The sequence below is a fragment of the Rana temporaria genome, chromosome 2 (genome assembly GCF_905171775.1).
Source record: "Rana temporaria chromosome 2, aRanTem1.1, whole genome shotgun sequence".
In the NCBI taxonomy this organism is placed as follows: domain Eukaryota; kingdom Metazoa; phylum Chordata; class Amphibia; order Anura; family Ranidae; genus Rana; species Rana temporaria.
In genome coordinates this window covers 108,667,034-108,689,599 of record NC_053490.1, presented here as the reverse complement: position 1 = coordinate 108,689,599, position 22,566 = coordinate 108,667,034, and the positions used below count along the sequence as shown (strand labels likewise).

At 44.5% G+C, this 22,566-nt stretch overlaps 2 protein-coding genes across 5 annotated transcripts in view; one reads left to right on the top strand and one right to left on the bottom strand.

Moving 5' to 3' along the window:
• Window positions 1-285: 285 nt before the first annotated feature.
• Window positions 286-12,730, bottom strand: HNRNPA1 (heterogeneous nuclear ribonucleoprotein A1). Of its 4 annotated transcripts, none has more exons than XR_005747379.1 (11): window positions 12,622-12,730; window positions 10,480-10,587; window positions 9,635-9,781; window positions 9,344-9,554; window positions 9,159-9,251; window positions 8,684-8,806; window positions 8,375-8,596; window positions 8,118-8,294; window positions 6,775-6,843; window positions 1,924-1,994; window positions 286-318 (listed from the first exon to the last, which is right to left on the bottom strand). XR_005747379.1 is itself a non-coding variant. In XM_040340742.1 (10 exons), exons 1-9 carry the CDS (start codon window positions 12,634-12,636, stop codon window positions 6,785-6,787), a joined length of 1,155 nt encoding a protein of 384 aa, XP_040196676.1. In that variant the 5' UTR covers window positions 12,637-12,730; the 3' UTR covers window positions 6,359-6,653; window positions 6,775-6,784. The 4 variants fall into 4 exon arrangements, 2 of the variants coding, with proteins under 2 accessions (XP_040196676.1, XP_040196677.1); XR_005747380.1 differs by having other exon boundaries at window positions 8,142-8,294; XM_040340742.1 differs by lacking the exons at window positions 286-318; window positions 1,924-1,994 and adding an exon at window positions 6,359-6,653.
• Window positions 12,731-13,027: 297 nt separating this feature from the next.
• Window positions 13,028-22,566, top strand: part of CBX5 (chromobox 5) — a 43,681-nt gene continuing 34,142 nt past the window's right edge. Inside the window, exons 1-2 of the mRNA XM_040340744.1 lie at window positions 13,028-13,241; window positions 22,136-22,184. Of these exons, the coding sequence (XP_040196678.1) occupies window positions 22,160-22,184 (25 nt within the window). The 5' untranslated portion in view covers window positions 13,028-13,241; window positions 22,136-22,159. The remainder of the gene's footprint in view (window positions 13,242-22,135; window positions 22,185-22,566) is intronic.

Genomic DNA, 22,566 nt, shown 5'->3' with positions numbered 1-22,566 from the left:
GTTAAAACACATGTTTTAGAGACTTTAGGTTTGCAGTTTCACATGTTTTATATCAGAGGTAGTTGTGTTGCAACTAGTCCTTTCTAATGTTGAGTTTGAAGTCACAGCTATAACATTTGGACATGTATAAGGAAACTACATACACTTAAAAAGCAAGACAACGCATATAAAAATTAAGTTTATTAAAAATAATGTGTAAAAGTACTGCACAGCAGCATACAGTTTTTGAATATGTCATTGACATCTGGTGGTCCACCCATCTGACGCACAGGTATCGACATCTTGTCTTGATGGAAGATCCCATTACTCCCAGGTAACCTACAAATAAATAATTTATGAATTCTTACGCATTTTCGACATATGGTAGAAAAAAAAAAAAAAGGCAAGCATGTTGGAAAATAGAAAAGACCACTCCAAAGCTATATTATGGGCATTCTGAAACTAGCTGCAATTCTCAGGTATAAATCCAATTTGCGCAAAATCAAGGGCTCTAAAATTTAAAGACAAGAAGATTCTGTGATAAGGTTGATGCGCTTACTGCTGGCAGATCAGTGCCACATACATATTGGAATTGCAAAGTTCACGTTTGCAGTCATGAGGCATTACAAGTGGGAAATTTGGTTCAGTGGCTCAAGAATTTTAACAAGGAAGCTTAGATTATAGGGATTAGATTACAGGGCCATAGTAGTGGCTATGTGTACATTTTGAGACTTGTATTGTCACTTAACGCAAATACCAAAGTAGCTGTACCCAGAACCAGGCAGCCATGTTCACGGAAATTGGTATAAATGCAACTTAATCTTAAAATTTGAAAGATGCAATTTGCAGGCTCATTAAGCTAGAACTTATTCTCATCTTCATGCCAAAAGCAAAGACAACCACCTTAAGCCTACAGGGTTACACAAAGTAGGTGCCAAAAAATAAATAAAAGACACTGGCTGTGTTCATTGAAAAGTATTGTACAGGATTTTGTTACATCAATAGTTTGCACATCACAATATAAAATTGGGAGACAAAGTACAAGAGGGCCCTTGTTCATAAGAGCTTACGATTTAATAGGGTGGGGCTAGTGGTACAAAAGGCAACACTGAACTTTAAACGATCAGCTCATCCCCAAGTGGTAAGTTGAGGCAGGAAAGGCTTCCCTGAAGAGAATGATTTTCAGGGATGGTGGTTAGTAAGGTAGACTAGTTGGCAGCATTCATGATAGATTGAAGGATAGCCTATAGAGAGGTAGGCCTATGGGAAGGGAATTAGTTTTGTTTCATGTAAAAGGGGCACATTTTAGCAATGGTGAAAACAAGCATTTTGACAGCAACTGGATTTGGGGCTGAAACAAGTCAGTCAAGGACAGTGATGGCAAACCTTGGCACCCCAGAAGTTTTGGACCTACACCTCCCCCATGAGGCTCATGCACTCTGCAGTGAGCATCATGGGAAATTTAGTTTGAAAACATCTGGGGTGCCAAGGTTTGCTATCACACCTTGTACCCTGGCATGAGGGACAGATTGTTGTATGATCTTTATGAAAAGTCAAGACAAGCAGGGGGTGGATTACTAAAAGCTCAGTTTAAGACTAATTTCACACTGGAGGCTCAGGCACTTTATCACTAATAGGACATATAAAGCGTCTCATCTGCAGTCCCAGTGTGACAGCTAGAGTGCTTTTAACCCTTAATTTGGACGCTAGCAGGGATTAAAAGTACACTGCTAAAGCTAGCTGTGCTTTACTGCCAACAGGCCCACACGGTCAGTGTTAAAGGGCTTTTAGAACGATCTTTGAACTAGAAGCATGGACACTGCTTTACTTTAGGAGGGAAACTGGAAAGATTTGTGGTGTTCTCAGAGATATTGGAAAGAGTGGGAGGTTGAAATGTCAGATTGTGCAACCGTTTTTCTATAGTAGACCCCAAAATTTACTTACTGTACACATCAGAATATGATGATTTCCAAACTCAAGTCAGGCAGTAAAGCAAGGTAATACAGAATAGCCACCTGTAAAAATATTACAACAGTCAATACATGTTTTGATCTTTTTTCCCCCCATATAAAGCTAAAAAGAAATTCCCTAAGCAAAATGTAGCAAGTAGTGTACCCTGTCTAAACTTGCAGCTATAAGAGCGTTACAATAGTTGTGGAAAACAGTTTCTGCAGTCAAAACTGAACCATCTACATGTTGTACTGTCTGCATCAGTAATTGTGCTGGGCAATTAAAAATGGTTAATGAGCACAAGTTTTACTACTATATAACATATATAAAAAATTGAGGCTTTGTTATAAAGTATGAGAACTGTAGTTTTGCGCCAAGTAATAAATGTATATATTCGATGGGGCAACAGTGCAACTCAAAAGAAACAGCGTAAAGTTGGATACACACACTAGACATTTGTTCGATTTTAGATTTACCAAAACCATGTAGCAAGTGCAAGGGCCTGCCTGATTTCATACAAATTGAGACTGGATGTTTGACCTCATGGTTATAGTAAATCTAAAAGTGATAAAAAAAATTGTATAGTGTATACAGCTTTATGTGCCAATAGGAGCTTACTGGAATCAAGCAGATACTGAAAGATGTGCATGCTACCTATAGTAGGTCATGTACTGTCAACCTCTCTTCATAAAATCCCTCAACATTGCAAGCTGATTCAATCTATCACTAAAGCCAGTTAGCATTAAAGTGTACGTATAGACAAGTTCTTGGTTAGAGAAGGGTAAGGGTTAACGTTTGTGGTTCATGCCCTGTCTGGGGAGATTTACCTATGCCACCACTTTTCTCTTGTGGTCAGTAGGACAAACTGGAGGGGGAAATCTTATTTGTACTTATTCCAGTGACGTGTGCCTTAGGGGGACCTCAGTTCACCAAAAGACTTACACCCAGTAAGCTTACAGGGATGAAAGTATAAATTCTGAAGAAGCCTGGGAGGGAAAAAACGGTTTTAACCCTTTCCCTATTCCATTCAAATAATTTCTGGCTATACATACACATTAAACTTTTAAAAAGATCAAAATCACAAACAAGTCATGACAAAGGAAAGTCTGTTCTTACCTACAAGCACATAACTGCCCCATCTGGCTCGCACTGCCTGCTAGGCTTAACATGAAGGTTCTGTATTCTGGTCTGACTCCTTCCGATGAGCTGATGAATCCCTTTATCTTGCTAGTTGCTTAAGTGTCAGCTTATCTGAATTAAATGGATGACCGGCTACTCTTGTAGCAAGACTGGTCTGAGCTGCTGAATAATATCTTCCTTGCTAGCAGTCACTGGAGATTGTCTCTCTAAAATGGCTCAGTTCCTGACTGTCTTCATCCTCAGGCGACCATTCTAGCTGATTGTGTTTTTTTAACCAGGTATAAGTTGAGTCAAAGCCTTTCATCAAAAGGATCCACCAAGATAAATATTTCATGTGAAGGACACTAGAGATGCATTAAGTTTTTTTTTTTACTGTCACACTAGGCCAACTTGGCGTATTGGGCAGTTAAGCATCAGTTCAGCTGAAACCAATATGGCAGCACAGTTCAATAGTATACTTGTCAAGCATATCCCCCCCCCCCCCCAAGTTTATATGGTTAACTGAATCCTTTACATCTATCCCCTCGCCATAAAGTAGCATAGTAGTCTTCTCTGGTCACCCAAACCCCCCCCCCCCCGACCAACAAACTCCAAGCAGGCCAACATGTCAATTTTGACTTGTTAAAGCCAAGCCACATCATTTAAGATATGCAATCTCCCACACCAAGCAAGTTATGCCACTGCCCCAGACAGTATGAGGCAGTCACATAACGTGTGGGAGGTTGCTGGACAGTCTGCCATTTTCTCTATGCTGTGCTTGAGAATAACTGGGTCTCCGATTAAGCACAAAAAAAAAATTCAGAAGCTTCAGTACATTTTGCACCAGCTTCTGAATTTCTGCAAGAGGAAAAAAGCTGCCTTAATTTAGCAACCAAACCATGCATGTTTACTGCGGCCGCTCTGCCAGATCATGCATGTGATCTGACATTTATGGTCTGGGCCTTGGACACAGCAGAAGCCAGTGGGTCTAGTGGCCCCAATTCCTGACGAAATTATATACACTGCCATTCTGCTTGTGTCCTAAACAAGTCAAATTGTCGTTCTGCCAGTGGAGGAAGACTTTGACCTGGAGTTTCTGCAAAGCAGGAACACAGATCTGTTTTTTTTTTTTTCAAAGCACCTACCCCAGTTAGTAAGCACAACCTAGGCACAGTTAAAAAACCCTTTCCAAGCCAGTAAAGTGATTAATATTTTAGCACTGATCACTGTATTGGTGTCACAAGTGTCAGATTTATCTGCCGCTATATTGCAGTCCTGCCATTAATATTTATCTCCCCCATAGTATGTAGAAGCTATAACATTGGTTTGTGGAAATCTATGCTTATTTAGGATTTACAAAAAAAATAAAGTAGATAACTACATATTGGCCTAAACTGAAACTTTTACTGGGTATGTTTTATACCAGAATGGGAAAAAGTCAATATTGTCTTGGTGCAAAAACGCAGAGGTCATCAAAAACCCATCAAAAGGCAGCTCTATTTGTGGGTAAATATGTCAAACAGAGCTGCATTGCAAAAAAACACGTCATGAAGGGGGGGGTAAAACCTTTGGTCAAGAGTGGTTAAAGCGGTTCTTCACCCTAAAGTGGAGTCCCGCTGATCGGAACCCTCCGGTGTCACATTTGACACCATTCAGGGGGAAGGGTGCAGATACCTGTCTAAAGACAGGTATTTGCACCCACTTCCGGCCCGGCATGTGCTGGGAACACTCGGCTCCCAGCACACAGTGGGAGCGGCTCGCACCGTAGGGAACCGGGCAGTGAAGCCGCAGCGCTTCACTTCCTGGTTCCCTCAGCGTGGATGGCAGGGGGAGCAGCAGAGACGATCGATCGTCCTCTGCTGCGATCGGCACTGGACTCCAGGACAGGCAAGTGTCCTAATATTAAAAAAGTCAGCTGCAGTATTTGTAGCTGCTGGCTTTTAATATTTTTTTCCCCATGGCACATCCGCTTTAATCAAAATGTACCTCTTAAGACAAACCTAAAGAAAGAACTTTACAGTAACCAGTTCTTAGGCTGGGGTAACTGGCAAATTTGGCCCTCAAATCTGGTTGACCCAACCTCTTTATTGGCCCACTATGACAGTTGCTTTTATGGAGATGGTAGCATGGGGGAAAGATCTGCATGTAACAGAAAAATACACCCTCAGCATGAAAAGCATTGCAGTCAGTGGATTACTCAGTGCCAGGCTCCTGCAGCCTCTTCCAGCTTCCTATCCAAACAGATACAAGCTTTTGGCTATGACAGCCAGAGGAGGTGTCACTGGACTTTAACGATTGACTCAGTTGTGTGGGTGGAACACCAACATCTGATTTCAAATGTGAGCAACTGTTAGGGAGAAGGGGCACATTGTCACAGGGGGAAGTGTTTTTCTGTGGGGTGGGTCCGCTTGGCACCATGCTTCATCCCAAATATGGGTTAAAAAGATGGAGTTGACCTTTAATACATCAGTTACAGTAGCCCTGAACTCTTCATAAATGTATACATTTTCCTGCAGCCCGGGTGCAGAGGCATCATTTATGGTCTCCTTTCATATACTGAAGTTACTAGCTCTTAATTTCATACCGAGCTATCACAATGTACATTACAAGCTGTAGCAAATAAAGAGCCTGCCAATTTCCTGGCCAGAAGACATCCAGCATCTAGTCTACTTCCCAGCCTACCTATGGTGGTCTGTACCCAGGTAGCCGACCGACTTCCACCCAGTGCATATTCCTCCCAGGAGCTAGCCCACCGCTTACATTAGGGTGTCGTGATTTCAGAAAGCCAAGTGCAGCATCTTAATTTTTTAAAAAGTTAGCATGGTAAATTAAATGAGGGGGATAATAAACCAGAGTTTCGCAGTATTAGGGTACTAAGAAGTTGTAGCAAAGTGTGCTGTATCGGGCTTCAAAGCCAATTCAGCACAAGCATCAAGTCGCCTGTCTGATTTAAGACCTCTGTAGTTATTTGTCAAGTCACCCTTATGCACGATATCAAGACTGACTTCCTTGGCGAAAGGGGAGAAAAAACAGCCCCAAAAACCTTTGATGGGACACCATTTCATATAGCCCTATACAATCTAGGACTTATGGTGCATATAGAACCAACCTTAAAAGCCTTTCCTAGTCAACAAACTGTATACTTTGTTGTTGCAGGATAAGTAGTATTATATGGCAGAAGTACCACTAGACTTATGCAAGGCATAGGTGGACAACAGAAGACTGATTACAAATCCCACTAAATTCTGGAACCACAAACCTAGGCTTACATGCAGTCTTCAGGACACCAACCACAAGAATGTAACACAAGTTAAAAAAAAGGGACACATTTATTCAAGAGTCATGATGCCTTTACAATTAAAAAATAAAACTAAAAAAAAAAAAAGGAATCCTATACAATAAAACCCAGTCCTAGGAATGCGTGACACTTCAACAATACATTAATATTAAGTCTTCATATTTCTTCCTGTGTTTTTCCTCACACATAAAGATTTGCTAACATTTCTTCATGTAGCAGCTATGCCCTGCCACAACTGTGCTTGGCTGAATTCAACTTGTGTAGTAACCTGTCGCTTGCCTGGCTGTCCTCTCCTGCTAAGCATTTCCTGTTGAATAATATGGAATAAGTGCGTTAATCTACACGTGTCAAAGGCCAATGTGTAATGGCAGTTACCTGTTTGGCATGATTTGTTCCATTAGAAAGACTGCCATTGCATAACAACTTACCTAAAGCCGTTTAAAATCTTCTTCCGCCACCATATCCACTGCCGCCGCTGGAACCACCTCCATAGCCACCTGGGGGGGGGGGAACAAAAAAGCACTTTAGAATTTTTTTGAAATTCCCCATTTTGGCAGCCCAAAGATTAGGGGCAATCAATACAAAGTCTGCATGCAAAATACAGCACAAGATTAGGTTCTGTAAGGCTAGTCATTGATCTTTACAAGAGGACAGACCAAGCATGGTTTTGGATAAAAGCATGAAGTGAAAGTTCAGTTACAGAAAATCTGTCATGTGAAATTACTTGAACCGCTTTCTCACCCCCCAGGTCCTACGATCACCTGTTAGACAAGTTGCTGCTTTACCAGTCTGAGGGAGGGGATTTGAAATAATTTTGGCTTTGCCTTCTCCAGCGCTGACAGGTTCTGATTTGGGGGGGGGGGGGCTGGGTGAGTTTAGTGCAAATTCACCTTACAGATTTTCTGTAAAGGTCAACATTCACCAGACCCACATTTATTTTTGGTTATTTTCCAATTCTTTGAGATCATGCAATCACTAAAGCACATCAGGCTCCCCCTAATGGCCAGTAACCATCACAGGCCTTTTAACAGCCAGGATATCAGGCTGCTAAAAACCCATGGAAATGCTTTTCAGCATCTTGTCAACCCAGGTGTTTGACCGAATGCAAGTTTGCTGCACCTTTAAATTGTTTAATAACCACGCCCCTCCCCCCACTCAGTGGTGATGGGGGCCATCTCTGCTGCACTCCCCTGGTTACTCATGGCACCTATAGGCAGTAACCACATGAAACCAGACTTGTGGTACTGAAGTTAAATAATTGATTTGAGTACAGCCAGCTTGCCCATAAATGCTGAACTGGCCAAGCTTCGATCTATGGTCGGTTTAAAGTGATTGTAATGCCTTGTTTGTGCCTCCCTATAAAAGTTATGTTACTTACCTGCTCTGTTGCAGAGCAGCCCAGTCTCCTTTTTGAATCATTCGCTTTTTAGTGCTCCCACAGCAAGCAGCTTGCTATGGGGCACCCAAGCCTAGTCACAGCTGTGTTTATTATTTATTCAGACACGTAGCCCTGACAGTCTCTTCTTTTGATTGGCCAAGCTGACAGCAGCCAATGTGTCACTGTTATATCTCAGCCAATCAAGAGGAAGAATCTGACAGACTTGTGGACAGAGCAACCTCAGGTGTTAAGGGGTGCTGCACAGTCGTTAAAGGACCTGGCGTACAGGTACAAGTGCCTGCTATGTACCGATAAAACCACACCGAGAATATACAGAACTCTAGAATAGCTTAAACTTCTATTATCCACAAATAATAAAAAAAAGTTTCTCACCACCACTATTAAAAGGTTTCTCACCGCCACTATAAGGTCCAGAACTCCTTGCACTGTAATTTCCACCACCTTTCATTGGCCCAAAGTTTGATGATGACTGGTTATTGAAGCTGCCAAAGTCACTGTAATTGCCGCCGCCGCTACCACCGCCACCACCACTGCTGCCACCAAAGTTTCCTAAGAAAAAATAAGACATTTAGAAAAAGCATATAGACAAAATAAAGGGTAACAAACTACAATATAATCTTGCCAATTACCATTTCCGCCACCAAAGCCGCTGCCCCCGCCACTATAGCCATCGTATCCACCACCACTTCCACCATAACCAGCTTGGCCGCCGCCTCCATAACCTTGTCCACCTCCATATCCACGGTTACCAGAGTAGGGTGGATTGCTTCCATAGCCCCCATCATTGCCAAATCCGTTGTTGTAGCCACCTTCATTGCCACCTCCATATCCACCACGTCCACCAAAACCACCTAGGAGGCAAACAGATGCATGAATACTATTGAAAAGCCATTAAAAACGTATAGGGTTTCCATTAGAAGTTACAAATTACAACTTACCACCTCCTCTGCTTCCACCAAAGTTTCCTCCACGGCCACCATAGCTTTCACTGCCACCAAAACCACCACCACCGCCTCCACCACCACCACGTCCAAAGCTTCCTCCTCCTCCACCACCACGTCCTTGGGGAAAATTAGAAAATTCAGTTTATAGTACCAAAAACACAAATTCAGACAATCTGAAAACTGGAAGTCCCATATAGTTCAAGACTACACCCTCTTGCTTCCTAGCCAGCTTTATTAGATACCAATCCACCCCTTTGTATGTTTAGACCCATTTAAATGTCACATTTACTGTAAAGCAGCCAAATTCATGTCAGTTCTAGCACCAGCATATTCTAAAATACCACAAGAAGCAGATACCAGTAGCAATAGGCCCTCCCAATCATGCACAAATTACTGAAGTAATGTCAACTTCTTGAGGCTACAAAAGGGCCAGAAGTCAGAATATTTGTTAACATGTTACAAGTCTCACCTCTTTGGCTGGAAGATGCTGTGGACATTTCTTGTCTGGACAAAGCTTTCCTTACTTCACAATTGTGGTCATTGATGGTATGGTATTTCTGAACTGTAAAAAGTTAAAGGTTATACAATGCAAACATTCAACATAGTAAAGTTTATGAAACAAAGTTTAAGAACCAGGCGAAAGCATTTACTTACTGACAATTTTGTCGACTGAATCATGGTCTTCAAATGTAACAAAGGCAAAGCCCCTTTTCTTGCCATTAGCACGGTCTGTCATTATCTCAACAGCTTCTATCTTTCCATACTGTTCAAAATAGTCTCTCAAGTGAGATTCTTCTGTGTCCTCTTTTATTCCTCCAACAAAGATTTTCTTGACCGTTAGATGTGCTCCTGGTCTTTGAGAGTCCTGAAATTACACAAGATCTTTAGCACTTCAGTATGACAAAATAATGAGAATACAATCAAGGACTTTTCCTGTAGACATACCTCTCTGGAAACTGCTCGTTTAGGCTCCACCATGCGACCATCCACCCTATGCGGTCTTGCGTTCATAGCAGCATCAACTTCCTCAGTGTTAGCATAAGTAACAAAGCCAAAGCCACGGGACCGTTTTGAGCCTGGATCTCTCATGACCTATAAGATAAGACCAACCCTTGTTACCACAAAAACCTGTAACATTTATTAAGTCCCCCAGCTGTGTCCCTAATTTAATGTGCCCGCCAATAAATTATAATTTGTTAGCATTGTAAAATTATATTTTTTTTAGGGTACCTTCCTGCTAGATCAGGAAGCCTATACTACTGTTCAAAACGAATCCTAATACTACCATATGAAAATTAATACGAAATATTAACAGTAATGTTGATTAGCTTTTCTAATTGTGTGAAACCATATAGATTGCAAAACGTATTGAATGAAACCGTGCGTTTTCACATGGTAAAAAAAATAGGCATGGAAACGGTAACCTGGAAGATCTTTAGCTCATTTCTCCACACAACTGAAGTGGGAATAAAGGAGGGAGAGCCCAGGTGGAAAAGGCTAAATATATATTTTGTCACTTTTTGTTAGGTGAACAAATCGATCAACTTCCAGGCCACAATTTTGCATTCTAAATTTGGTCACTACATGATGGTAGTATTGTGAGTCTTGTTGAATTTTTCATTTTCCTAAAGCATATTCGAAAGTTCTCATATATAGTGTATGGCCTGCATTAGGTGCAAAATCATGAGGCAAAAGACATACTAACAAATGAAAGAGACTGCTTCAACCATATGATAGGTTTATACTGTAAACACCAGTTAAAACGTTATTTTTGGCCAAGTGAAACTTACCACACAGTCTGTTAGGGCGCCCCATTGTTCAAAATGGTTTCGAAGGCTTTCGTCTGTGGTCTCAAAGCTTAAACCGCCAATGAAAAGCTTCCGGAGTTGTTCAGGTTCCTTGGGTACAACAAAGGCAGATTATAGCATGGCAATAAAAGCTTTAAAAAATATATATATTGTTAATCTGTATTTGGCCATCATCCTTACCACCAACAAAAAGGGACGAATTATAGCAGCAGAGGAAAGCAGCTTGATGGTTAAATCGAACTAAGGCCCATTAAAACTAGCAGATGCACATTATGCACTGCATACTTTACTGGTGTGAAACAAAAAAAAGTGGGATATCTGACAAATCACACCATATACTCTAAAACAGAAAACATTTCATGTAGCTGTATGCACCACTACTGAGCGCTGCAATGTTCTCATAGTAGACAAGTATGACACGCCCACCCCCTACAGGTTAGTCAGCTCACGTGTTAAGGGGCAGGGAACATTAAAGCAAGTTAGGTTTCAGCTGCAACTTCACCCTAAGCTCATTGTACACAGCGTGTCTGATGGGGGGGAGGGAAATATATGTAGCTAGTTAGTATTAAGCCAAGACTCCATTTTAAGTGAAGTTTCACACCATTCCATAAAAATGGCCTTATATTCTGCTGTATCAAAACAGTAAGGGCTGGCTCACCACACTCCAGATACATGCTGAATGCATGCAGTTAACCATGTTCCAGTATAGTCTTGGGAAAACAGCAGCATGTTCTTTATTTCTGGAACTGGATTGCCCTGGAAACTAACTGTACTAGGTGAACTATGATTGGAAACAACTTTCCTGGCAGTTTGATAAAAAAATAAACACACGGACTGCATGTCCCTAGTGGTGAAAGGAATTAAACAAAACCACAGTCTAATGACTCTTAGAGAATGAATGGCTCTAGAACAGGGGTCTCCATACTTTCTAAACAAAGGGCCGGTTTACCGTCCTTCAGACTATAGGAGGGCCGGATCGATGGCCAGCATTTTTCTGGCATCAGTAGGAGTGAACATCACCACATTTGGTATTAGGTTGGGTAATATAGGGTGTAATTGTGCTCCATTATTGGTGTCAGTAGAAGAAATGGTGCCCCATTGTTGGTGTTAGATGTCAGAATAGTGTCTCATGTCAGTGAGAGGATTAGTGCCCCAAGGGCCGGATAAAGGTAAGGAAAGGGCCGCATCCGGCCCCCGGGCCGCAATTTGGAGACCCCTGCTCTAGAACAAACAAGTTTTATACTCAAATGTAAACCCCCCCCCCAGTGAACTGGATCAAGACCCCCCATTCACAAGTTTGCAACATATACAGACATAATTTGTATCAGATGAGCCCTATATTTACAGAAACCAATGAAGCATCAAGGTGACCCATGTTCCCTTTGTCACCCTGTAGGCCATTGATGAGATTTCCTCACTTCCTGTCCCATAACCCAACAGGAAGTGAGGAAATTCCTGTAAAATGAGAAAATCTCAGCGTGTCACTAGAACTCGTGTCCCCTTCTATTGCTGTTCTGGTGACCGCCTAGAATGAAGATTACTCAAATTTGATCACGGTAAAAACGAACAAAGATGAAGGGAAAAACCCCAACAAATCCCCATCCACTATCTAAACAAAACGCGGCCTTATAGATTCGATGATAGAAATTCCGAGCAAGGTTCCCCAGACATGGCGTCCTTTCACGGAGCCAAGGTCGCTATTCGGGATACAAAAAAAAAACAACACACGAGATGGCAGGCCCGGCTCCTCTAATTAGTAATAATAAGCGTCTTCCCTTGTATAAAGCGCCGTGTGCCCATGAATCTGGGCAGGGAGGCGATGGACGCGGCCGGGGACAATGGCGCAGAGCACGTGGAGTAGGCCGCGGCCTGCCAAGATGGCGGCGGACAAAGCGCGCGCTTCCCCCTCCCTCCCCCGCCATGTCTGCGGATACAGACAACAGCCGCTTGGCTTTGTCTATCCGAAGGGGACACCGAATAAAACAAAGACACGACACCCCTAGACAGGCCGAGAACTAATGGGTAGATGCGTCACACCGGAGACATTATTTTCTCACTAAACTCGAATATATTCGGAGATATAACCCAACCCCTTATATATGTCCCCGCTATTCCTTTACTAACCTCTGACTTATGCATGATGGCAAATTGCAACTGTTCCTCCGCTCTAAGGACGACGACCAGACAAGGCTCACACCGCTGCGATGAAGGGCGTCGACTTGCGTACAGGACCTATTTACCTCAGCAAAGCCCGCCCAACAAATTCCTCATTCGTCCGCATCTACTTCCGGCCTCCCTGATTGGACGAACAGTCTGCTTTGTGTTTCTTTTAATTGGATCCTCTGAAACAGCCGTTTGGACACGCCCACCGGTCTTAGCCTTCCAGCGCCTTTCCGCCCCGCCCTTCCTGTGATTGGTGGAAAAAGATGCCAATCAATGTTTCACAGCTAACGTCTGTGTACTGTATGGGGGGAGGGAGCGGGCTTTGTGGTTCGTATTGTTCGGTGAATGAGTGTACTACGGCCTGATTCTGTGCGGACCACGGCGGCGGGCATTACAGGAAATGTGCAGTCCTAGTAATAGTAAAAGGAGGGGGAAGAGGTTAGAGTGAGCGGTAAAGGGCGGAGTCGCGCAGGCGCGTTGGTCCTTGTTTTTGGCGGGGTTTAGTGTGCGCGCACCGTGCTCCCCGGTAGTGGTGCTCAGCTGTGTCTAGCCGGCGTTGTCGCCTGTCTCCGCACGAGAAGGTGAGTGGCACACACGGGGCACTTCCGCCTGCACCCGCCGCACACAGTATAGGGGGAGACGGTGTCCGCTCCCGGGGCTCATTGTAAGGAGAGAGAGGACTGAAAGCCGGCCAATGGCTGCACTATAACCACCGGAGCGGCCAATGGCGGGCCAGGTGGGGGCGGGTTATAGGAGGACCGCCGATGGCAGCATGCATGCGGGTACCGGGGCCCCACCGGGAGGACACAGGGGGTGATCTACCGTACGGATGGATGTTATTCTCCCAGACACATGTCATAGGTCCGGCTTCACCACTAGCATCCGCAAGATTACACTCCAATGTCTGAACCCATAACTGTGATCTATAGTACAATGTCTGAACCCATAACTGTGATCTATAGTACAATGTCTGAACCCATAACTGTGATCTATAGTACAATGTCTGCACCCACACCGGGGATCTCTATACATATCCCCATAGTACAATGTCTGCACCCTCACCGGGGATCTCTATACATATCCCCATAGTACAATGTCTGCACCCTCACCGGGGACCTCTATACATATCCCCATAGTACAATGTCTGCACCCTCACCGGGGATCTCTATATATCCCCATAGTACAATGTCTGCACCCTCACCGGGGATCTCTATACATATCCCCATAGTACAATGTCTGCACCCTCACCGGGGATCTCTATATATCCCCATAGTACAATGTCTGCACCCTCACCGGGGATCTCTATACGTATCCCCATAGTACAATGTCTGCACCCTCACCGGGGATCTCTATACGTATCCCCATAGTACAATGTCTGCACCCTCACCGGGGATCTCTATACATATCCCCATAGTACAATGTCTGCACCCTCACCGGGGATCTCTATACATATCCCCATAGTACAATGTCTGCACCCTCACCGGGGACCTCTATACATATCCCCATAGTACAATGTCTGCACCCTCACCGGGGATCTCTATATATCCCCATAGTACAATGTCTGCACCCTCACCGGGGATCTCTATACATATCCCCATAGTACAATGTCTGCACCCTCACCGGGGATCTCTATATATCCCCATAGTACAATGTCTGCACCCTCACCGGGGATCTCTATACGTATCCCCATAGTACAATGTCTGCACCCTCACCGGGGATCTCTATACGTATCCCCATAGTACAATGTCTGCACCCTCACCGGGGATCTCTATACATATCCCCATAGTACAATGTCTGCACCCTCACCGGGGATCTCTATACATATCCCCATAGTACAATGTCTGCACGTTCACCGGGGACCTCTATACATATCCCCATAGTACAATGTCTGCACCCTCACCGGGGATCTCTATACATATCCCCATAGTACAATGTCTGCACCCTCACCGGGAATCTCTATACATATCCCCATAGTACAATGTCTGCACGTTCACTGGGGATCAATACATATCCCCACAGTACAATGTCTGCACCCTTAGACACCTTAACACCGAGGGCGTATTGCAGGCACTATAGCGTTAAAAATAGCGCCTGCAAACTGCCCTTAAACAGCTGCTACATTGTCTCCAGTGTGAAAGTCCGAGAGCGTTGCGCTACCCGGACGGTAAAAAAAAAAGTCCTGCTAGCCGCATCTTTGGAGCGTGTTTTCCGCTCCTCCACTGTTTCTGCCCATTGAAATCAATGGGACAGCGCGACTATACCGCCCACAATGCGCTGCTTCAGCAGCACATTGCGGGCGGTTTTAACTCTTTCTCGGCCGCTACGCTAGCGGGAGTTGAAAGCGCCGAAATCCGCCCATAGCGTCGGCGGTAAAAATAGCGGCGTTTTACCACTGACGCTATGGGCGCCACAGTGTGAAAGGGGTCTTACCGGGATCCACATATCCTCACAGTACAATATCTGCACCCATACCGAGATCCACATATTCTCACAGTACAATGTCTGCACCCATACCGGGATCCACATATTCTCACAGTACAATGTCTGCACCCATACCAGGATCCACATATCCTCACAGTACAATGTCTGCACCCATACCAGGATCCACATATTCTCACAGTACAATGTCTGCACCCTTACCGGGATCCACATATTCTCACAGTACAATATCTGCACCCTTACCGGGATCCACATATCCTCACAGTACAATGTCTGCACCCATACCGGGATCCACATATCCTCACAGTACAATGTCTGCACCCATACCGGGATCCACATATTCTCAGTACAATGTCTGTACCCTTACCGGGATCCACATATCCTCACAGTACAATGTCTGCACCCATACCGGGATCCACATATCCTCATTGTGCAGTGTCTGCATCCATACCAGGATCCACATATTCTCACAGTACAATATCTGCACCCATACCAGGATCCACATATCCTCACAGTACAATGTCTGCACCCATACCAGGATCCACATATTCTCACAGTACAATATCTGCACCCATACCAGGATCCACATATCCTCACAGTACAATATCTGCACCCTTACCGGGATCCACATATTCTCACAGTACAATGTCTGCACCCCTACCAGGATCCACATATCCTCGCAGTACAATGTCTGCACCCATACCGGGATCCACATATCCTCACAGTACAATGTCTGCACCCATACCGGGATCCACATATTCTCACAGTACAATATCTGCACCCTTACCGGGATCCACATATCCTCACAGTACAATGTCTGCACCCTTACCAGGATCCACATATTCTCACAGTACAATATCTGCACCCATACCAGGATCCACATATTCTCACAGTACAATGTCTGCACCCATACCAGGATCCACATATTCTCACAGTACAATGTCTGCACCCATACCAGGATCCACATATCCTCACAGTACAATATCTGCACCCTTACCGGGATCCACATATCCTCACAGTACAATGTCTGCACCCATACCGGGATCCACATATCCTCGCAGTACAATATCTGCACCCATACCAGGATCCACATATCCTCACAGTACAATGTCTGCACCCTTACCGGGATCCACATATTCTCACAGTACAATGTCTGCACCCCTACCAGGATCCACATATCCTCACAGTACAATGTCTGCACCCATACCAGGATCCACATATTCTCACAGTACAATGTCTGCACCCATACCAGGATCCACATATTCTCACAGTACAATGTCTGCACCCATACCAGGATCCACATATTCTCACAGTACAATATCTGCACCCATACCAGGATCCACATATCCTCACAGTACAATATCTGCACCCTTACCGGGATCCACATATCCTCACAGTACAATGTCTGCACCCATACCGGGATCCACATATCCTCACAGTACAATGTCTGCACCCATACCAGGATCCACATATCCTCACAGTACAATGTCTGCACCCTTACCGGGATCCACATATTCTCACAGTACAATGTCTGCACCCCTACCAGGATCCACATATCCTCACAGTACAATGTCTGCACCCATACCAGGATCCACATATCCTCACAGCACCCTTTCCAGGATCCACATATCCTCACAGTACAATGTCTGCACCCATACCAGGATCCACATATTCTCACAGTACAATGTCTGCACCCATACCGGGATCCACATATTCTCACAGTACAATGTCTGCACCCATACCAGGATCCACATATTCTCACAGTACAATGTCTGCACCCATACCGGGATCCACATATCCTCACAGTACAATGTCTGCACCCCTACCAGGATCCACATATCCTCGCAGTACAATATCTGCACCCTTACTAGGATCTGCATCCAAACTTGGCATAACAGCTTCAACTTTTCTGGGAAGGCTGTCTATAAGGTGTAGTAGTGTGTCCATGGAAATGGTTGACCATTCTCCCAAAAGCGCATTTGTGAGATCAGGCACTGGTGTTGGACTAGAATTGCCTGGCACGCAGTCTCAGCTCTAATTCATCCCAAAGGTGTTCTATCGGGTTGAGGTCAGGACTCTGTGCAGGCCAGTCAAGTTCATCCACCCCAAACTCATTGTCTTTATGGACCTTACTTTGTGCACTGGTGCTCAGTCATGTTGGAACAGGAAGGGGCCATCCTCAAACTATTCACACAAAGTTGGGAACATGAAATTGGCTCAAATGTCTTGGTAAGCTGAGGCCTTAAAGGGGTTGTAAAGCTTTGTGTTTTTCCACCTTAATGCATCCTATGTATTAAGGTGAAAAAACACCTAGCACTCTCCGGCCTCCCTTTACTTACCGGAGTCCCTAATCTCCGTGGGCGCGATCCCGCGTTGCTTTCCCCCAGCTCTTGTCTTCATTGGATGATTGATAGCAGCGCAGCCATTGGCTCCCACTGCTGTTAATCAAATCAATGATGCGACACACCGGGAGCAGGGCAGAGTAAGAAACTCGGTGGCTATGGCCGCCGACTGTATCACATGGGAGCGCGCCCGCAAGCTTACCCCCTTGGGATAGTGCTTCCCAGAGGGGGATTAGCTCTTGCGGGGAGCAGCTGAGACAGCCGCCAAGGGACCCCAGAAGGCGAGGATTGTGGCCACTGTGCAAAACGAACTGCACAGTGGAGGTAAGTAAGGTATGTTTGTTATTAAAAATAAATAAACCTTTACATCCCTATTAAGGGCTCATGCACACTGCAGCTCAAAGAAGCGGCTCCTACAGGCTTTTGAGCTCTAATATTTTTCTGCCTGGATACTGTTTTTAAGGCCCCTTTCACACTGAGGTGTATTTCAGGCGTTTTAGCGCTAAAAATAGCGCATAAATAACGCCTGAAATAATCCTGCCCCAGCATTCTCAATGTGAAAGCCCAAGGGCTTTCACACTGAGGTGATGCTTTGGCGGGAGGGAAAAAAAATCTTCTGCAAGCAGCATCTTTGGAGCGGTATAGGAGTGGGGTGTTTACCGCTCCTTCCTATTAAAATCAATGAGAAACCATGGTAATACTGCCAGCAATGTGCCTCTGCAGAGGCGCATTGCGGGCGGTATTAACCCTTTTTCGGCCGCTAGCGGGGGTATATTGAATATCGCGGTAAATACCACGGTATAGCGGCACCAAAAATCGTGCCGCTATACCACCACCGCACCTTCCCTGCCCAGTGTGAAAGGGGCCTTAATACAGTTCAGTGCATTCCCCCCCCCCCCCCCCCCCCTCTTTTCCTAACTTTAAGGCCTTTCACACTGGGGCGGGAGGCGCGGTGGCGGTATAGCGCCGCTAAAAATAGCGGCGCTATACTATTGGATTTGCCGCGGGATTCGGCCGCTAGCGGTGCGGTATTAACCCCCGCTAGCGGCCGATAAAGGGTTAATACCAGAGGCGCATTGCGGGCGGTATTGCAGCGGTTTCCCATTGTTTTAAATGGGAAGGAGCGGTATACATACCGCTTTTCTCACCGCTCCAAAGATGCTGCTGGCAGGAGATTTTTTTCTCTCCCGCCAGCGCATCGCCTCAGTGTGAAAGCCCTCGGGCTTTCACATTGAGTATGCAGTGCAGGAGTTTTTCAGGCGGTATAGCAGCGCTATTTTTAGCGCTGTACCACCTGAAAAACTCCTCAGTGTGAAAGGGGTCTAAATAAGGACATGTGTGTTCTTTGTGTTCCAGTGCATTTTTGGATGTTTTTTACAGCGTTTAGTGCAGGAAAAATGCAGCACGTTCTATATTTTTTTCTGGAACTGAAACGCATCGGATCTGCAAGCACTGGTGTGAACTATGCCATTGAAAACCATATAACCTACTTTCCATGAGTTTTTGATTTAAAAAAAAAAATGCACTGGACTGCATGTGGTGTGAACTGGCCATACACTATACGAAAATTGGTCCGAAAATCGGTCGTAAAGAAAGATCTTTCGTTTTTCGGCCAGTTAATGGGCACAAAACCGAAAATCGTTTGGACGTTTTTGAGCCGAAAAAACGAAGGACAAGTTTGGAAATTTTCTGCCGAACGAACGATAAATCGGAAGGTTAATGTGTTTCCCGTCCGAACTTTCTGCACTAGGTATATGTAAAAAAAAAAAAAAAAAAACATTTTTTTTTTATGTCCACTGAACGATTTATCGGCCATTACATGATGGCACTATCGTTTGCACTCACAAAAGAACTTTCGTTTTTCGAAAGTTCGTTCGAACGATTTTTCGTGGAGTGTATGGCCAGCATTTAGTGTCATGTGAAGTATGGGCTACTCTGCATTGAAGCCAAACTAAAAGTATTTGTTTCTTATTGAACCCGAATTCCTGGAAATTTGCCCTTTATTGTCTGTGAGGTGCAGAGTTTGTTGTAGCTGCCAATGCAGTTTACATATCAATTGTTTTTGTATCACAATTGGTCTGTTTGTGTTTTTATTTTGCTGTTGCCCTCCTGAGGTAAGGAAGGGGTGATATTGTTATGCCAAAATTGCCATTGAGTTGCAAGAATTGTTCTAACCAAAATACTGTAACACTTTTTGTGGGGGAGGGGGGAATAAATAGGTGTTAATTTTCCCTAATGCCAACACAGACAAGCCATTTAGCATGTATTTTTTTGGTTCTCGAATATGTATGTAATACATGGTGTTTATGTTATTTTGCTTGTACATAGAACAAATAGTACTTGGATAAGATTTGAGTACAGTATGGGTTTTCCAGCATATGGGACCTGTAATGTCCATTGAGGTATACCATATTGTGCATAAATGCATTGGAGTGTCTGCCAAACTGGCATTTAGCCCAGGTTCACACAGAGCTGCGGGAGTGAAGCCGGGCGAGTTCAGCTGAAATCGCACGATTTTACTCCCGCTTGTCAGCCCCGATTTCGGCCGCGATTACAGAGACATGTCTGTGCAGTTTCTGCACAGATGTCAATGTAAATCGCGGGCCGAAATCACAAAAGGTAGTACAGAAACTACTTTTCGGAATTGGTGTATCGCCGCACCGATTATGATGGTGCCATTGCCAGCAAATGCTGCCGATTTGACATGTCAAATCGCACTGGTGTGAACCAGGGCTTAAATCATGTTTGCTAAATGACCACATATAGGTAGATTCAGTAAGAGTTATGCCGACTTATCAGTAGATAAGCCGACCTAACTCAGAATCTACGCCGACTTATGTTTAAGCGTATGCTCAAACAGAGATACGCTTAAACATATCTAAGATACGACGGCTTGCGCCGTCCTATCTTAGATTGCAATATTTTGGATGGCCGCTAGGTGGCGCTTCCATTGAGGTCGGCGTAGAATATGTAAATGAAGAGATACGCCGATTCACGAATGTACGCCCGGCCGACGCAGTACTTTTACGCCGTTTACGTAAGAGATAGGCCGCGTAAAGTTAGAGCTAGGCTCTATTGGAATAGTAATGTCAAGTATGGCCGCCGTTCCCGCGTCGAAATTCGATTTTTTTACGTAGTTTGCGTAAGTCGTCCGTGAATCGGGATTTACGTCGTTTACGTCCACGTCAAAATCAATAGGCCCGTGCGGTGTACTTAGCCGCAATGCACACTGGGAAATGTAGGCGCCCGGCGCATGCACAGTTAAAAAAAACGTAAAAAACGTGAGGTCAATCGCCATTAACATAAAACACGCCCCCCTCCTCAAACACATTTGAATTAGGCGCCCTTACGCCCGCCGATTCAGGCTACGCCGACGTAACTTAGCAGGCAAGTACATTGTGAATCATGTACTTGCCTCGCTAACTTACGGTGGCGTAGCTTAAATTCCTTAAGCTACGCCGCCGCAAAGTTATGCGAACGTACCTGACTCTACCTAATAGTATCTAAGATCCCAACCCTGTTATAATAAAAACCAGAGCATTAGAGGTATATTTTATATTAGTCTCACTACAAGGAAATTGTAGTGAGAAAAATATAAATGTCATCGGTAGAGCTGGGCGATTTTGGCCCCCCAAAAAATCAGTGATTTAAAAAAAAAAATCGATTCGCGATTCGAAACAAGTTGTTTTTTCCTGATGGACCCCGCGCCAGTCCTAAGTTTTCAGGCGAGGCTTCAGCCTAGTCCGCCGCGATCCTGGGAAAAGGCCGCGGAACTAGGCCTAAAAACTTCGGCCTCGCCTAAATACTTCCTGCCCGCAGCGATCCTGGGAAGAGGCCAGACGCCGCTTGCGGCCTTTTCACAGGATCGCGGCGAGCTGCGGGCAGTATTTTTTAGACAAGGCCGCGGCTTCGGCCTAGTCCGCGGAGCGCCGGTCCTTTGGAAAAAAAAAATCGATTTGGTCAAAATCTGCATCAATTTGCCCTCACAACTCGATTCAAGATTCAAATCGATTTTTTCCCCAGCCCTAGTCATCGGTTACCAGTTATTTCTAGTTTAGTTCCAGGCTACAGAGTAGATTTCAAAGCTTTGACTATAGAGTTGCTAATGCTGCTATGTGAAGACACTAGAAGTTTGCAAAACAAATGCTAATGAGAACAGCATTTTCAGTATCGCTAGACAAGGTTTGCATTGTCCTAACCCATGTAAATGAGATCAGTGAACCTGGTCGTGCTGAGCTCTCTGAATTTCGTTTTAATTGGTTTATGGCTTTGTGGGATGGGAATGGTGACTGGTCTTGTTCAGTAATATGTCAGTGAACTGTCTCCCGTTAAGCCCTGTTTGTGAATTGCATAGCAAAAGCGTTAATGTCTGAAGTTATCTGCTGTAGCACTACGTCCTGCAGTTTGTTCTTAGCTATGTTGATGGAAGACATGTTTTCATATATCTGTTATTTATCGCAGGGGTAGGCAACCTCGGCACTCCAGCTGTGGTGAAACTACAAATCCCATCATGCCTCTGCCTCTAGGAGTCATGCCTCTGATTGTCAGGGTCTTGCAATGTCTCGTGGGACTTGTAGTTTCAAGCTGGAGGGCCGAGGTTGCCTACCCCTGATCTATCGTATCAAAGTATTGTTGTGGTGTATACATGTGTATCAGTCAAAACTCTCTCTTTTTTTTTACAAAACGTTTTCCAGCTCCACCTAAATCAGACGTAGATCATGGACAGCACTGAGGCACCTACAGGTACAAGAAACTGCATAATGTGATAGTTTTGTGACATAATGTTCTTTTTTCTGATATCCACATGTTATTGCGTTTTAAATTATTTAAGCCATTGATGTCCCCTTCTCTCACACTCTACTGAAACTAGCAACACAATGGTATGGTGACTCAGTAGAAAATAAAATCTGCTGAAATTCTGAATTTGGCAAAGAGAATAGTGCTTAGGCCCCTTTCACACTGTGGCATATTTCAGGCGTTTTAGCGCTAAAAATAGCGCATAAATAACGCCTGAAATACTTCTGCCCCAGCATTCTCAATGTGAAAGCCAGAGGGTTTTCACACTGAGGCGATACGCCGGCGGGAGAAAAAAAAATCTCCTGCAAGCAGCATCTTTGGAGCGGTG